Genomic DNA, 15,976 nt, shown 5'->3' with positions numbered 1-15,976 from the left:
AGAGACCGGGCCAGCCCCACTGGGAGACTGGGCACAAGCAGGGCACATGGGACATACATGCTCACTGCCCACACACCACTCTTCCCCCCCAGCTCCCATCCGGCCTTGGACCAACGCAGCTCAGCCGGGACGTGCTCGAGGTGGCCCAAAAGCCCGAGCAGGGCTTGAGGCACAGCCCAGAGCAAAGCAGCGCCAGGGCTCGCCCACGCGCAGCAAGGATCCCAGCCCCAGGACGGGCAAGGAGGCTGCTGGCTCCAGGCTGGGCTGAGCGCGGTCCCCAGAGCAGCCCCTGCTCTTACTGGGCTTGCAGTCGTCGATGTCGGTGTCGCAGTTGCGGCCGGCGAAGCCGGCTCTGCAGGCGCAGCGGTAGCTCCCGTTGGTGTTCTGGCACGTGGCCCCGTTGCGGCAGGGGCTCTTCACGCACTCGTTGATGTCGATCTCGCAGGTCTGACCTGCGGGACAGAGGGGGACGGGGACCGCGTGGGCATGGAGGTGCTGGGGAAAGCCCCGGGGACGACGACGACGACATCTTGGGCACCGCTTGCACTGGGGATGCCCTTGCAGCAAACTGCCCTTGCCAAGGAGTGCGGGCGATGGCTGCATCGCATCCACCTGGGTGACCTGTGGGGCAGGACAGGACCCTCGCCAAGGAGTGCGGGCGATGGCCATGTCCCATCCACCCACGTGAGCCATGGGGCAGGACAGGACCCTCCCCGGGGCCGGGCACCGTGCCAGGTTGCTCCCGTCTGGCAGGGCGGGCAGGCAGCCACCTTCCCACTGCTCCCCGGCCACGCTCCCTCCCCTCTGTCTGTCACTCCCCGAGCAGCCGAGGAGAGCGGGGCGTGCTGAACCCCGAGACGGGCTGTGCCCCTACCTTGCCAGCCAGCGGGGCAACTGCAGGAGAAGCTCTCGTAGTTTTCTGACTCCCGGCACTCGCCGCCGTTCTTGCAGGGGCTGCCGGCGCAGGGGGCCAGCACGTCCTCGCAGGTGGCTCCTGCACAGGCACAAGCAACCGCTGACACCCCCTCCAAAACAAGGGGTGGCCCAAGACCCCAGCTACCCCTGTCCCCTGCCCCGGGGCACGCTCTGGGCTTCCCCACCATGCCGGGGTAGCCCAGCTAGGGCCATGTTCTCCATCCCTGGTACCCCGTGACCCCAACGCCCCCCTGAATCCTTTAAGCCCTGGCAATCTGGGCTGCATTAAAGTGCTGCACACTTCCTTTGGCAGGGAAGCGCTGCTCGGCGTGTCTTTCCCCCCTCGCGCTCCTCCCCGTCCCTCTCAGCTGCTTTTCCTGTTTACGTCCAGCCAAGGGACACGTTCCCTCCGAACCCTTATCTTCCCTGTCAGCCAGTATCTCCCGAACTGGCCTTTGCTATTTTCCAGAGCCTTCCCCTCCCTGCCTGCCCCGTCCCCGTCCCCCCAGGGGTTTCTATGGCCACTGCCGAGGGCAGGAAACAGCTCACGGCTTCCTGCAATTGTGCAAAGGCTGCCGCTCTGTGCGAGCGGAAGCAGGAGGCCGGCAAACAGGAATCGGCTCAGCAGAATCCCCCGGCCCCTTGGCCTCGGCTCGCTTTTTCCAGCGTGAGCACCATGGCAGGAGAACGGGGCCACCGGCAGCGCCGACCACCCAGGGCGGTGGGGCGTGAGTGGGGTGGCTGCCTGGGGCTGCTGCCCCGGGTGCTGGCTGCGGCCGAGCCACCGCCTCGGTGCCCTCCAAGAGGAGGAGGAGGAGGAAGAGGAGGAGGAGGAGGAGGGAGGAAGCTCTGGCTGGCTGCTTCCCAAAGCTCCTCCAAATTTCCTCCGGCTGCGCCATGGCACAGGGAGGTGGAGCGCGGCCGCGGGCAGCCCCACGGCAGGGCAGCACAAGGGAAGCCTCCATGCTTGGTGCTGGCTTGTCACACGTGCTGAGGGACCGCTTTGCTGTCACACCTGAAGCAGCAGCCCTGCAGAGCCCCACTGAGGGCCTGGGGGCACGGGGCGCTCCCCCTCACCTGTGTAGGGCAGGAGGCAGTTGCAGGTATAGCCGGCAACGTCGTCGATGCACGTGCCCTGGTTCAGGCAAGGGTTGGAAGCGCATTCGTTGATATTGGTCTGGCAGTTGGGTCCTGTGTTAAGAAAAATAGATAAAAGCTGCTGTGATGGAGGTGTGCTGGTGGGAGGGGGCTGAAGACACAGCTGGGACACGGTGGCCACGGCAATGGCCCACGCATCGCCCTGGAAGAGCCTCCTGTTCTCAGCTCCAGCCATGGGTGCCCGATCTCTGCTGAAGGTCCCCAGGCTGGCAGCACTGCCACATCTCCCAACCAGACCCGGGGTCTCCACCACCCCACAGCAAAGCCTCCAACCCACCCAGCATCACGGAGACGCTCACCCACAGCTCCCACCCAGGCCCCAGCACCAGGGGAACGGGGCAGCGTCCCCGGCTGCACCCTTACCGCTGAAGCCCTCCCTGCAGGTGCAGATGTAGCCGCTGGTCATGTCCTTGCAGGTGCCACCGTTCATGCAGGGATTGGATTCACACTCGTTATTGTTAATGTCGCAGTTTGTCCCGCTCCAGCCTGGGTTGCAGTCACACCTGTAGCTTTGGGGAAAAATTGGGGCATCAAGCACAGGATCTGCTCCACCCCGGCCCTCCCGGCTGCAGCAGCCATCGTTTCCCCAGCAAACCCCGGTTCTTAACTGTGCCCCTGCAGGGAAACATCCCCTGGTCCACCACAGAGCGTGGACCAGCGCCAGCACGGGGGACAGCTGCTCGCCCTGCCTCTACCCCCGACTTCGCTGGGTGCCCCTTGGGTCCCAGCAGCCCCTCAGCAGCCCCCGCGCCCCCCCACCTACCCGTTCAGCCCGTCGTGGCATTTCCCGTGGATGCAGGGGTTGCTGTTGCACTCATTCACTTCGGACAGGCACTTGGGGTCGTGGAAGCCCTCGGGGCAGAGGCAGGTGAAGCCGTTGATGCCATCCTTGCAGGTGCCCCCGTTGTGGCAGGGGTTGCTGGAGCACTCGTCGATGTTGATGTTGCACATGCGCCCTGGGAAAGGGTGGGGGTGAGCAAATGTCACCCCACAGGGTGCATGGCATGGCACGGCGGGCGCGCTGCCACCCGGGGGGCACCCACCGGGCAGGATCCCCTCCAGCCACCTGGGGCACGGCTGCCGGAGGCTCCAGTCTCTGGGCACACGTGTGCTGGCCGCAGAGGAGCGGGCTGCCCCCCGGGTAGGGTGACTTCACACCCCTGCATCGCCCGCCTGGCTTAATTAAACTTGACTGGGAGGAGGCCATGCCCTGGGCTCTTTTGGTGCAGAAAGGAATAACGAAGGGTGCTGGTTTCAGCCGGTAACCCTACCTGCCGTGGCCAACAAAGCCAGGCTTTATTGTGGCTCCCAGTGGGCAGGAGGACAAGGGGCCGCGCGAGCGGGGAGAGGCGGCGGCCGCCCCCATCAAAGCCCTCCGCCATTTCCAGCAGGGATCAAACAAAACCAGTCAGACGAGGCAGCAACCTGATACCCATGGGAGTGGGCGCAGCGGGAATCGAATTCGCGGCACCAGACACCCCTTTGATTTCGGCCTGAGCCAGCGCCACCCTCCTGAACAAGCAGGAGCGCTGGAGGGTGCAAAACCTCCGGCAAGTGGGATGGCAGCGTCTCCCCTCCTCACCGCACCCTCGCCCTGGCTGCGTGGGGCACCGCCAGCCGCAGGCATCCCTGCGTGGCCACGGGGGACATCCCAGGGCTCCCCGGCGTGAGGCTGCATCCAGACCACGTCCCCAGGGTGCTGCGGTGGCCGCCCTGCCCTGCTCTCACCTGTGTAGCCCGGCTCGCAGGTGCACTCGTAGCCGTTGATCTTGTCGATGCACTTGCCGTAGTCGCAGGGGTTGCTGGCGCAGTCGTCCAGGTTGATCTCGCAGTTGGGCCCTGGGGAGGAGAGCGGTGCCGTTAGGGGGTCCCCGGCCCTGCTGACGAGGCAAAACGAAGCCCACCGGCACCGACCGCCGCTGCCGCTCCACGAAAAAGCGCTTCCGCCACGAGCAGCTGCCCGGCTCCCGGCTGGGGCACGATCCCTGCGAGAGCCGGGCACCCAACTGGGAGAACTCGCCCTCCCCAAGGATGCCCCGGGCCAGCCCCAGCACCAGCGCGGCTGCGGGCGACAGCCCAGGGCCAACCCGCCCGGGGACGGGGATGGGACTAGGGTGCTGCTTGGCACGGCCAACCCGCATGGAGCCCCCGGGGGGTCCCTCCCGCTCACCCGTGGTCCCTTTGAGGCAGAGGCAGTTGTAGGCGTTGTTCCTGTCCTGGCAGGTCCCCCCGTTTTTGCAGGGCTGGCTCTGGCACTCATTGATGTTGATGTCGCAGCGGTGGCCCGTGTAGCCTGGCTGGCAGAGGCAGGTGAAGGCGGCGATGCTGTCCTTGCAGGTCCCGTAGTGGCACGGGTCGGGGTCGCACTCATCGATGTCGATCTCGCAGTGAGCACCCGAGAAACCTGCCACCAGCGGGAGGGAGACGGGGTGAGGATGGGGGACGCGGGGTGAGGATGGGGGACGCGGGGTGAGGATGGGGGACGTTGGGTGAGGATGGGGGACGCGGGGTGAGGATGGGGGACACCCTTTCCCACCCTGGCCAGGTGTGAGGCAGTGCACCAGGGTGGCTTGGCCTGCCCACCCGCCCCACCACAAGCCCCGGGACCCCCGGGAGCGGGGCGCAGGCAGGCGAGCACCCCAGCTTGCTGGCGGTGGGGCTGGTCAGACCCCGGCTCGCGGGCTTTGTCCCGGGGCGCACAATGACCTGCATTAAGCAGCCCCGGCTCAGGAGCGGGGCCCCGCGCTTGCCCACGGCTCGTCCCGGAGCATGCAGGGGGGCCAGCCGCAGGCACCCCCGAATAATAACCCCCCCAGCAGAGCCCATTCTCCCGGGCGGCTCCCTCCCTGCCGGGTTTGGGGGTGGAGAGCCGAGGACAAAGTACAGCTTTGACTAGACCCCGCCAAGCCCACATAGCAGCTTTTCATCGGGGCTTGGCATTAGCAAGACACTAATTAGAGGCCATTGAGCTGGAAGATTTCTGGCGGGAGCTGCTCCACAAAAGAGCCACTGTTTGCCACCACGGCTCAAGTCATCATTTTGTGCAATCGCTCCTTGGGTTTCGGCCGGCGAGCCCCCGCAGCCCTGCACCTTGCGTCCCCATAGAGGCAGCTTTATTCCTTCCTTCCTGCCGTCCCCCTCGCTGCCGCCCGCTGCCGAGGCTGGGAGCACGGCGGGACGGCCGCTGCAGGGCCACACCTAACGAACGCTGGGCTCGTTACGCCTGGCTCCGGGGCCGGCGGGCAGTGGAGTTACACCAGCTTCTCCAACACCCGGGAAAGGGACAGAATCACGGAATCCCAGCATGGCAGGGGTTGGAAGGGACCTCTGTGGGTCACCCAGCCCAACCCCCTGCCCAAGCAGGGTCACCCAGAGCAGGCTGCACAGCACCGTGTCCAGGCGGGGCTTGAATATCTCCAGAGAAGGAGACTCCACAGCCTCCCTGGGCAGCCTGGGCCAGGGCTCCGTCACCCTCAGAGGGAAGAAGTTCTTCCTCGTGTTCAGCTGGAGCTTCCTCTGCTTCAGTTTGTGCCCGTTGCCCCTTGTCCTTGCCCTGACAGTCCTGCCCCACGGGAATCACATCAGCAGGGACCCCCCCATGGCAGGTGGGCACTTGTTAATAATTCAGCAATGTGGTTTTACGGCACGTCACGGGGTGGAAAGTGGCTCGTTGGTGCCCGGTGGGGTGGGATCCCCAGAGCCTCCCCGGACGCGGGGACCCCTCACCTTCGGTGCACTCGCAGCTGTAGGTGTTGGGGCCGTCCACGCACTTGGCACCATTCTTGCAGGGGGTGCTGGCGCACTCGTCGATGTCGAACTGGCACAGGTGCCCGTTGAAGCCTGGACGCAGGGAGAAGTCATGTCCCCGCGCAGTGGCCGGACCCACCAGCCTCCCCCCGCCGCCGGGCAGATCCCGCCGGGCCCCCCGCATCCCGGCCGGGGCGCCGGGTTTCCATGGGGACGGCTGCTGGGGGCCCTGAATGCGGGGCTGCGACCCGCCATTGAGAGCATCTTATTTACATCTCTAGAGGAGCAAAGTCTCTGAACTTCAAAACCTCCTTTCACAGATTAACCGTCTCCCCATTCTCCGCTCCACCCCGTGACTTTGACACCGCATTCAAAGCCGCTTGGCGCGGCCCCCCCAGCCCCCGGCCCTCCTTCCCAAAGAGGGGCCTTTTCAAGTGCAAAGCCGTGGGGTTTAACCCTCCTTCCCCTCTCCCATGGGCCAGACTTGGTGCAGCATCACCCGCGCGGGGCTCAGCCCCTCGCCGGGACGAGGGAACCCCCCGTCCCGAAAGCATCGAAAGGTGCTCAGCCCCATCTCCCCATTTTGGGAGGCTCTGAAACCTAAGGAGCTCCTTCGTGGCTCGGGACGGGACGCCGTGCGGCTCTGTCTCTGCCGCAGCGGGATGGACGCCGCGTACCGGTGGGGCACTCGCAGTGGAACTCGTTGATCTTGTCGAGGCAGTTGCCGTTGTGCAGGCAGGGGCTGCTGGCGCACTCGTCCGTGTTGATCTCGCAGTAAACCCCCTCGTAACCTGCCGAGAGACCCGGCGCACCGTCAGCGCCGCGACGCGGGGCCGGCACAACGCGCAGGTTACACCAGGGTGTATTCGGTCCCCCCGTCTTTACAAAGGCAGCTCAGGAGCTGTGCTGCTGGTGGTGGGACCTGATGCACAAGCTGCTCTATGGTCGTCCACCTTGGATCTCCCTGCCCTTGGCTTGATCCAAGCCAGCCAGGTGGGCAGGAGAAGGTGTCCGGAGCAGGGTTGATGGTGCCCAACCCTCTGCTCCCATCCCCTCATCACTGCGGGAGACCGCGCAATCTCTGCTTAGCAATTTCTTTTTGGTGCCGTTCCCAGGCACACTCACCTCCCGTGGCTCCTCAGCTGAAGCTCCGGAGCACCCAGAGCCCTCCCACCACCCGCACCCAGCGCCAGGCAGGGGTCCACCAGGCTGCCCACCCACCGGGCATGCAGATGCACTGGAACTCCCCGATCTGGTCCAGGCAGGTGGCATCGTTCTGGCAGGGGTTGGAGAGGCACTCGTTGACGTCGATCTCGCAGCGAGGGCCCGAGTAGCCCTGCAGGCACTGGCACTGGAAGGACCCCTGGGTGTTGATGCATTTGCCTGCGTGCTCGCAAGGGTTGGCTCCTGCAAGACACAAGCGCAGCTCACAGGACACGCTCCCGGCTGCCCCGGTGCTCTCCCCAGCTGCCTGCACGAGCTCAGCCCCCGTGCTCACCCAGCGAGCACTCGTCCACGTCCTGGCTGCAGGCTGGCCCCGTGTACCCCGAAGGACACGTGCAGATGGCTTTGCCGTTGACGGGGTTGGTGTCACAGTTGGAGCCCTCGTTGCAGGGGTTGCTGATGCAGGCGTCATCGAGGTGGCACAGCAAACCTGGGCAGCAAAAGGCAGATGCACGTCAAGGGTGATGGGCACAGAAGTCATCAGGCACCAAGACGTCATCTAGGAGCCAGGGGACATCTGGGGAGCTGCCACCCTGCCCGGCGAGCAAGGGGCAAGATGGGACGGGGCCTCACCTGTGCGGCCGTGGGGACACTCGCAATAGAAGGAGGCCACCCGGTCGTGGCAGGTGGCCCCGTGGAAGCAGGCAGCCATGGCGCAGTCGTCGATGTTCTCGCTGCAGTCCTCTCCCGTCCAGCCATTAACGCAGACACAGTTGTAGCCACCATGGTTGTTGTGGCAGGTGCCCCCGTTCTGGCAGGCGTTGGGCATCAGCTGGCACTCGTCCACGTCCTCGGTGCAGTACTGACCTGCCAGGGACAGGGCACCTATGAGGCTGGTGCTGCCCAGCTCCCGCAGGCTCCACGAGCATCGCTGGGAAGTCCGACAGCTCTCCCCAGCCGGTCCCTGGCATCCCCCGGCGCAGGACCCGTCCTCCCAGCTCAGCCCCGTGCCACCCTCACCGCCGCTGCCGGTGTTACCTGTCCACTCGGGTGGGCACTGGCAGTTGTAGGTGTTGACGCCATCCACGCAGGTGCCTCCGTTCTTGCAGTTGTTGCCCGGACAGTCATTGATGTTCTCCTCACAGTTCTGGCCCGTGAACCCTGCGCAGAGGAGATGTCTGCAGTGATGCTGACCGACCAGCTGGCCGTGCCACCACTGCCTCAGCCCCCTGCCAACCCCCGCCGACGGCCGGTTGCTCGTCATCGGGTGCCGCTCCCAGCCCAGCTTTGAAGCCAGCTACCTGGTTTCACCCCAGCCCCATCTCAACTCTGTCGGGGCTTGGTTCTGCCACGCAGGCTTCCCTGCCTGGGCACCATCACCGGAGCCTGGCAAGCGGCAGCAGCTTCCCCCGAGCAGGGCAGAACGGGGCGTCCCCAGCGCGGGGCTCGCCTGCCAAAGCCCCCGGCTCTGCAGACGCTCGCCGCGAGCAGCGGAGGATCCAGCTCCACGGCAAGACAGGATGAACCAGGGCTGCTCCCACAAAGGCTTGCGGCACCCGGTGCTGAATCACCGGCTTTTAATTGCAGAGGTAAAGAGCCTCAGCAGCAGCGCTTCCCCCGGAGCGGGATCCTGGGCCCCGGCGGGGCGAGCCACGGCCCCACGCAGCGCGGTGCCGATCCCAGCCCGCTGCCCGCGCGCTGAGCCCGGCTGCTCCGCTTTGAGTTATCGCCTCTGCCTGACAGCGTGGCACGCACGGACACCGTGCCGCCCCCGGCCTCTCCCCGCGGCATCCGCAGCAGAAATGAAACGGCCAGGCCCTTCTCCAGGCATCTGCATCTACGGCAAGACCCCCAGAGCCCCCAGCCCAGCCACCGTCAGGCGTCAGCTTTCCCAGCCCGCCCGGCGTCGGGACGGCGACGCCAGCCCACGGCAGCTCCCCGCGGTGCCGGCACGCACCCGCAGCTCCCCCAGACTCCCCAAGGCAGGTCCAGACCAGGTGCCCGGCTCGTCCTCTGCGGGACCCCAGCCCCTGGCCCAGCTGGGGCTTTTCCGCTCACTTTTGCTCCCCCACAGCCTCAGCCCCACCACGCGAGGAGCAGCCACAGCTATTTATGATCGCTGGTAGGGATCCAAAGCAGGTAACGCTGATTTGTGCCTCACTTTTGAGCATCTGGGCTGAAACTGAACAGCAATAACTGGCAATGTCCTAGACACCAGGATTAACTCATTTTGAACCATCCCAATGAGTAATTAGTACTGCAATTACTTTAAACTCAGGGTTACGTTCTACAGCGATGGCATGATAAAACAGCCAAGATTAGTTTAACTTGGAGAAACCCGGTACGGCCAGGCCTCTCCGGGAATGAAAAGGGGACATTGTTTCGGGTCCGCCGCGCTGCATACCAGCGTATCCATCACCCTCTTATCACGAGAAGCAGCCCCCGGTCCCTCCTATCCCCGCCGACGCAGCTCCTGCAGCGAGGTGTTCGGGATGGCGGAGGTGCCGAGGGACCCTCGCGTCCCCCCGCAGCGGGGACCACGCCGTGCCACCCCGCGGGAGCCGAACCAGCTCGTGCAGCATGCAAATCTCCTGGAAGCAGCCCACGAAGCCGCAGCTGGGTGTGAAAGCGCCGATCCCTCCCGCAACAGGGATGCTCCCCCCCCAGGGCCATACCTCACCCCGATGTGCCCGACGCTTCTTGGGCTGCTCCGGGGAAAGTGCCTAGTCAGCAGAATGGCAGGGCAGGGCCAGCGCCGCTCCTTCTGCCCCCTCCACAGCCTGACCCTGCGGCATCGCTCTGCTGGAGCCAGGGCTCGGAGCTGCTCCTGCAGAGCATCGCTCCACGGAGCTCCCGGCTGCACCGGCTCATCCCGGCAGGAAAAGCTTCCTTCCCCGGCACCGCTCACTGCGTCAGCCCCAACGCCTCGCTGCCCCCAAGCTCTGCTCCCACCTGGGGTGGGGGGCAGGAGACCCCGCAGGGCCCTGCACATTTTGGATGGTTAACGAGTCTCCCGAGTTCTTGCAGGCAAAAGTTTTGGGAAGCGGGCTGAACCTCTGAGCCTGCGTCAGAGATCACGAGAAGACCCCTCCATGCTGCCCTGCAGGGATTGCGCATCTTCTCTCGGCACCGGGCCGGGCTGCCGGCAGGATGCGGGTACGTCGGTGCTGGCTGCGAGACCCTAGCCCAGCCCGATGGGCTATGGTGGAGGGATGCTGGAGCTCCCCCCGGTAATGTCAAGCACCCCCCGGGGTGCAGAGCAGAGAAGCCACCTACGCCTCATCCTGCCCAGCCGCTGTGGGGCAACGGGCGACCAGCAGAGATCAAAGCAATCCCACGAGAGAGTCCTCAGGCAGCGCAGCACAGCCCGCAGCTTCCTTCCAAGGCAGAGAGCGGATGCGTCCCCTCTGCGTCTGCCGCTGGCAGGGCTGGCTCGGGCGAGAAACAGCCCTCGCTGCGCAGCAAACACAGCCTGGTCTGAGCCTGGGGCTGCACCGCGGGGCAGCCGGGCTCTGCGCTGCGCCGGCCATCGCTGGCCCCTTCCGCTCCCTGCCCTGACCGCGCTCCAGACCGCTGCCCATGGGCAGAAGCGAAAGGGCTTGCTGGGGTCAGGGAGCCCTTTCACCGCTGCTTTTCTTTCCCCCAGTGTCCACGGTGCCAAGCTCCCACGCAGGGTGCTGAGCTCCCATGCAGGTTGCTGAGCTCCCACGCAGGGTGCTGAGCTCCCAGGACAGGCCCCCTCCTGCAAGAGCCCCTCATTTTGGAGGCTGTAACTCGGCTGGGCTGCTCTGGCGCTTGCCGGAGGGAGCAGCAGCGAGCACAGAGAGGGTCTTCCCTTCCCCAACTCCCTTCGCACTCGGAAACTTTCCAAAATAGCTATTCCGGGCTAATTATTCCATTCTGGAAGTGGATTAAGCTGAAGCGGAAAAAGGCACTCTTATTCTGGAATATGAGCGTCCGCACAGGGGCCTCCGCTGAAGCAGTGGCTTTGGAAGAGCTATTTCGGTGAATCACCAAGTACAAAAAGCCCCCAGATGACCTCTCCTCTTCAGGCACCGCTGCCCAACATCTTCCCGAACGCAGGCGGCTCAGCCAGCCCACAGCCCCTCATTTTTGTCCCTCCCAGAGCCACAGCTCGAGAGCAGCTTGGGCACTACATCTTCAGGGGGGGCAAAAGGGTCCCCTATCCCCGTCCCCCGCCTCGGAGGCAGCCCCTACCTGGCAGGCACGTGCAGTCGTAGGTGGTGTCCCCGATCTGGCGGCATGTCCCCCCGTTCTGGCAGGGCGAAGGGTTGCAGGGCACGTAGAGGTGCTCGCAGTTCTGCCCGGTGTACGCCGGCTTGCAGGAGCACTGGTAGGTGCCCACCTCGTTGGTGCAGCTCCCGCCGTTCTTGCAGACGGGCGGCGAGATGCTGCACTCGTTGACGTCCTGCTTGCAGTTGGCCCCGTGGAAGCTGGCGGTGCAGCGGCAGACGTAGTGGGCTTCGAAGGGGACGCACTGGCCCCCGTTGGCGCAGGGGTTGGAGGCGCAGGGGTCGGCCTGCTGGCAGGTTTTGCCTGGGGAAGGGGCAGGGAGGGAGGATGAGGATGCAAACGGCAGCGCTTGGCGGGAGCGATCTTCGTGCTGGGGCGCAGACCCACCTCTGGGAGTGTGCTCACAGGGGGTGCAGCTAATTGCCCCCCCACACACCTCCGCTCCTGTAAAACCCTCACCTGTGCAGGATGCTTGCAGCCCATCCACCCAGTGACCCTCCCAAGCCCCCGCTCGCAGACCCCCCCTGTTCCCATTTCCCCCAGCACGCTGATTCATCTCCATCCATGGGGATATGGAAACCCCGGCGGCGGGCTCTCCCTCTCCCCCCCCAGGTCCCCGTGTCCCCGTGTCCCTCACCTGACCACCCCGGCGGGCAGCGGCACTTGTACTCGCTGAGCGTCAGCAGGTCGCAGGTGCCTCCGTTGCGGCAGGGGTTGCTGAGGCAGGCGTTGTCGCGCGGCGTCAGGCAGAGCTCGTCGCTGAAGCCCAGGCGGCAGGCGCAGGCATAGTCCACGCTGCCGCCGCGCACCACCGGCGTGCAGGTGCCGGCGTTCTTGCAGGGGGAGCTCAGGCAGGGGTTGGGGAGCTGGCACCGCTCGCCCACGTAGGCACCGCTACACCTGGCACGGGCGAGACGCCGTCAGCCAGAGTGGACCCGGACGCCCGCCCGCGCCCGACCCCGCACCGCAGCCCCGCACGTCGGGTTTGGCGGTCGCAAGGCTCTGTCCTGGCCGCGCCGCGCTGAGGAGAGGGAGATGAAAGAGGCACCGGGAAGCAAGGCGTCCCCCGCCGCAGGGCCTGCGCTGACTTGCAAAACCGCAGCCTCCAGCACCGACGTCCTGCTTCGCATCGCAACACGCTGGTTTTTTTGCCACCCCTCTTACCGAAAAGGAAACTGAGGCACAAGAGGTGACGTGGTGGGGCCGGGAGGGGCTCCCCATACCCACACCCAACCCAGGGCACCTCCAGACCCCGAGGGAGAGGAAACCGCACAGTGGCCCACGGGGCCATGGGGATAGCCCTGCGCCCTGCCCGTCCCTGCCCGCCCCAGGTCCCTGCCCCCCCGGCGCGATGCAAACCCCCCCTCCATCCTGCGAAACCGCTCAAACATGGGCTCAGCATTGGCTGGTGGCAGGTGGGACACGTTCCTGCTCCTCGCAGCCAGCCGAGGTCTTCCCGGACGACAAGCCCTGCACAAGGAGGGACGAGTGGCCCCCGCTGCCACGTCCCTCTGCGTGGGCATCCTGAGAAAGGCCCCCCCGACGCAGCCACCGGCTCAGCCATCTGTCAGACGTCAGCTGACAGGGCTGGAACTATTCCATCTGAACATGGGGAAGAACTTCCCTCTGAGGGTGACGGAGCCCTGGCCCAGGCTGCCCAGGGAGGCTGTGGAGTCTCCTTCTCTGGAGATATTCAAGACCTGCCTGGACGCGGTGCTGTGCAGCCTGCTCTGGGTGACCCTGCTTCGGCAGGGGTTGGACCAGATGACCCACAGTGGTCCCTTCCAACCCCTACCATGCTGGGATTCTGTGAAACGGCTGCTGCATGACCGGGGCAGGCAACGCAGACATGCTGCAAGGGCAAATCCCAGCGGCCGTCCCAGCGAGGCTGGGCAGGACACGAGGCCGGCAAAGGACCCCGCAGAGTGGGGAGCGGCCCCTTGAGAAAGGGAGGATGGAGCAAAGCTGTGCACGGAGAGCACGAGGGCACCGGACATCAGAAGAAGATCCCAGGGACGAGGTCCTCCACCACCTCCCCAGCGCAAACCCTCTCGCACAGCATCTCTTCTATCACCTCTGCAACGTGAGGTGCCACATGTGGGTCCCCAACCAGCTCTGCTCACATCGCGCTGCTTCCGAAGGGGCATTTTCTGCCCCGGCTGGGCTGCGCCGAGCAGCCGCCGCGAGCAGGGCACGGGAGGAGCGAGACGACTCCGGCACGCTGCTCTCCCACCCCGCGACGGCAACACCACCGCAGCCGGCAGAGCAGAGCACGCTGCGCTCCCGCTGCGCTGCCGGCTGCTCTCGGAGGCCTCGAGAGCAGAAATAAATCCAGCGGCAGCTGCACTCACTGCCACGAGCTTGGAATAAGGCAACCGCCGCGGGAGGTGACAGCGGGGAAGACGACAGCACCCCGGCACTGGGGACCACGCTCCCCCTTCTGCTTCAGCAGGTCGCGGCTCAGGCACCCACCACGTGCTCGCACCCATCGCTACCAGAGCTGGGGGGACCTTGCGTCCCCAAGCCTTGGGCAGAGCATCCATGGCTCCCGCAGCAGGCAGCCGGCCGGGGCGAGCAGGGAGGGTCCTGGGCAACGCTGCAGCCCTGAGCACCCACCCGCAGAGCCCACCAGCCTGCAAACCCCAAAACACGAGCGTGGGGCTCCTCCGTGAAGCTCAGCCAGCAAACCCCCGCCCTTAGCCAGCCGCAGCCCGGAGCCGCAGTGCTTCGCCGCGTCGCGCCGGCGGCAGGACCACGTTTTGGCCCCGCTCCCCCTCTCCTTTTCCCCTACTTTTTTTTTTTTAACCCAATTCTTATTTCATTGTTGGGGATTGTGTGAGAATTTGTCAGGATTCGGAGACATTTTGAGTTAATGAGATGGCATTATCCAGGCCAAATGAAAAAGAAAATGTGTATAATAATAAATCAGGGCATCTGCTCGGCACACAAAGGGCGGCGGGGAGCAGGTGTGCATCCTAATGAGGCCGAGCAGCTGCCGGCGCCCGTGGCCGACGCTCCGCTCGCCGACGGCTCCGGGCCCGGGGCTCCGCGGCCGTGGGGCGACGGCGCTTCTGGGGGGCTGCGGGGCCATTGTGCGGGCGGCAAACCGCTCGAGTGTGCGGTCATCCGGTAACAGCGCCGCGCCAGCGACGCTCCGGGCTCTCGCGGCGGCTGGGGGACAAGGGGAGCGTCACGAGGGTCTCCAATGGGAGAAAAAGGCGGGAAAAAAAAGGGAATAAGGGAAAAAAAAATAAATAGAATTGATGCTGGACAAAGAGCGGCGAGGCAGCGCGGGAACGGCGGCGGGGCGGGCAGCGGGCGATGCTCGGCTGGGCGATGGTGGGGACCGGGGGTCCCGCGCCGCGGGGCTTAAATGCGGCTGGGGCGAGGGGCGCGGAGCCGAAAGCCCTCCCACCCAATTAGTCTTCGGACTGTTTCCAATTTCAGTGCAGGGAAGTGGTGGATTGAGCTCCCGGAGCAGAGCCCAGCCCGAGTCCGGGCACGGTTATTAGCCAGGAGGTTAATTAGTGATGGTGGAACCCCCCCGGGGGGCAGGGGAGCCCCTACCTGCAGGCACTGGGGGTCTGGGGCCGCTGGCAGTGCCCAGGCTGGGGGCTGCCCTGCACCTGGCCGGGCTCCCCGGCTGCTTTCCAGGCTTTTGCTTCAGGAAACCCCTCAAGTTGCACGGAGTTTGCAGATTTTTTCTGAAAGCGGCTTTCTACCTGTCTGGTTTACGGACGCCATCAGCCCAGGAAGGCAGGAGGGTGCGGCAGGCGCCGGGGAAGGGCTCGGCACGGGTCTGCCCTGGTCAGAGGGGCTGAGCTGAGCGATGGGCACGCGTGGGCAGGTGGGACAGGGTACGCTCACGCATCGCCTTTCTCCTCCCTGCAAAGGGGGTATTTCCAGCTGCTGAGAAGCGCTGGTGAAGTAACTCTTCCGAAAAAAAGCCATACAACACGGGCATCCTTAAAATCCCGTACCCCTTACCACACCCCACGGAGGAGTTTGCAACGCACAGAGAGGGGCTGTGCAGCACAGACCCCCTACGGACGCCTGGCGAGTCCCAAACCACGACCACGACCTTGGCAGCGACGGGGACGGCCCTCGCATGTCCATCGTCCACACCGCGCCAGCTCCCAGCTCGGGGAGCCCTCTCAAACTCCTTCCACAGTTTCTAAGTCACCTCAGCTCCTTCACAGAATCCCAGAATCCCAGCATGGTGGGGGTTGGCAGGGCCCTCTGTGGGTCACCCAGCCCAACCCCCTGCCCAAGCAGGGTCACCCAGAGCAGGGGGCACAGCACCGCGTCCAGGCAGGGCTTGAATATCTCCAGAGAAGGAGACTCCACAGCCTCCCTGGGCAGCCTGGGCCAGGGCTCCGTCACCCTCAGAGGGAAGAAGTTCTTCCTCATGTTCAGCTGGAGCTTCCTCTGCTTCAGTTTGTGCCTATTGCCCCTTGTCCTGCCACTGGGCACCACTGAAAAGAGTCTGGCCCCATCCTCCTGACACCCACTCTTAAGATCTTTATAGGCATTTCTAAGGTCCCCTCTCAGCCTTCTCTTCTCCAGGCTGAACAAGCCCAGCTCCCTCAGCCTCTCCTCGTAGCAGAGATGCTCCAGTCCCCTCATCATCCTCATAGCCCTCCGCTGGACTCTCTCCAGTAGCTCCTCATCTTTCCTGAACTGGGGAGCCCAGAACTGGACAGAGTACTCCAGATGGGGCCTCACTAGGGCAGAGCAG

General features: G+C 65.2%; 1 protein-coding gene across 2 annotated transcripts in view; it reads right to left on the bottom strand.

Moving 5' to 3' along the window:
- NOTCH1 (notch receptor 1) overlaps window positions 1-15,976 on the bottom strand; it is a 45,482-nt gene that overhangs the window by 12,896 nt on the left and 16,610 nt on the right. For both annotated transcript variants that reach the window (XM_075439365.1, XM_075439366.1), the window contains exons 3-17: window positions 11,876-12,138; window positions 11,203-11,541; window positions 8,023-8,145; window positions 7,618-7,851; window positions 7,319-7,474; window positions 7,042-7,227; window positions 6,498-6,611; window positions 5,800-5,913; window positions 4,244-4,477; window positions 3,802-3,912; window positions 2,837-3,029; window positions 2,437-2,582; window positions 1,993-2,106; window positions 875-994; window positions 300-452 (exon numbers count right to left, since the gene is read on the bottom strand). In XM_075439365.1, coding sequence (XP_075295480.1) covers window positions 300-452; window positions 875-994; window positions 1,993-2,106; window positions 2,437-2,582; window positions 2,837-3,029; window positions 3,802-3,912; window positions 4,244-4,477; window positions 5,800-5,913; window positions 6,498-6,611; window positions 7,042-7,227; window positions 7,319-7,474; window positions 7,618-7,851; window positions 8,023-8,145; window positions 11,203-11,541; window positions 11,876-12,138 — 2,600 coding nt within the window. The remainder of the gene's footprint in view (window positions 1-299; window positions 453-874; window positions 995-1,992; window positions 2,107-2,436; window positions 2,583-2,836; window positions 3,030-3,801; window positions 3,913-4,243; window positions 4,478-5,799; window positions 5,914-6,497; window positions 6,612-7,041; window positions 7,228-7,318; window positions 7,475-7,617; window positions 7,852-8,022; window positions 8,146-11,202; window positions 11,542-11,875; window positions 12,139-15,976) is intronic.

Source organism: Opisthocomus hoazin, chromosome 19, assembly GCF_030867145.1.
Source record: "Opisthocomus hoazin isolate bOpiHoa1 chromosome 19, bOpiHoa1.hap1, whole genome shotgun sequence".
Lineage (NCBI taxonomy): Eukaryota > Metazoa > Chordata > Aves > Opisthocomiformes > Opisthocomidae > Opisthocomus > Opisthocomus hoazin.
The sequence above is the reverse complement of the archived record's forward strand: the minus strand, read 5'-3'. Positions and strand labels throughout refer to the sequence as shown.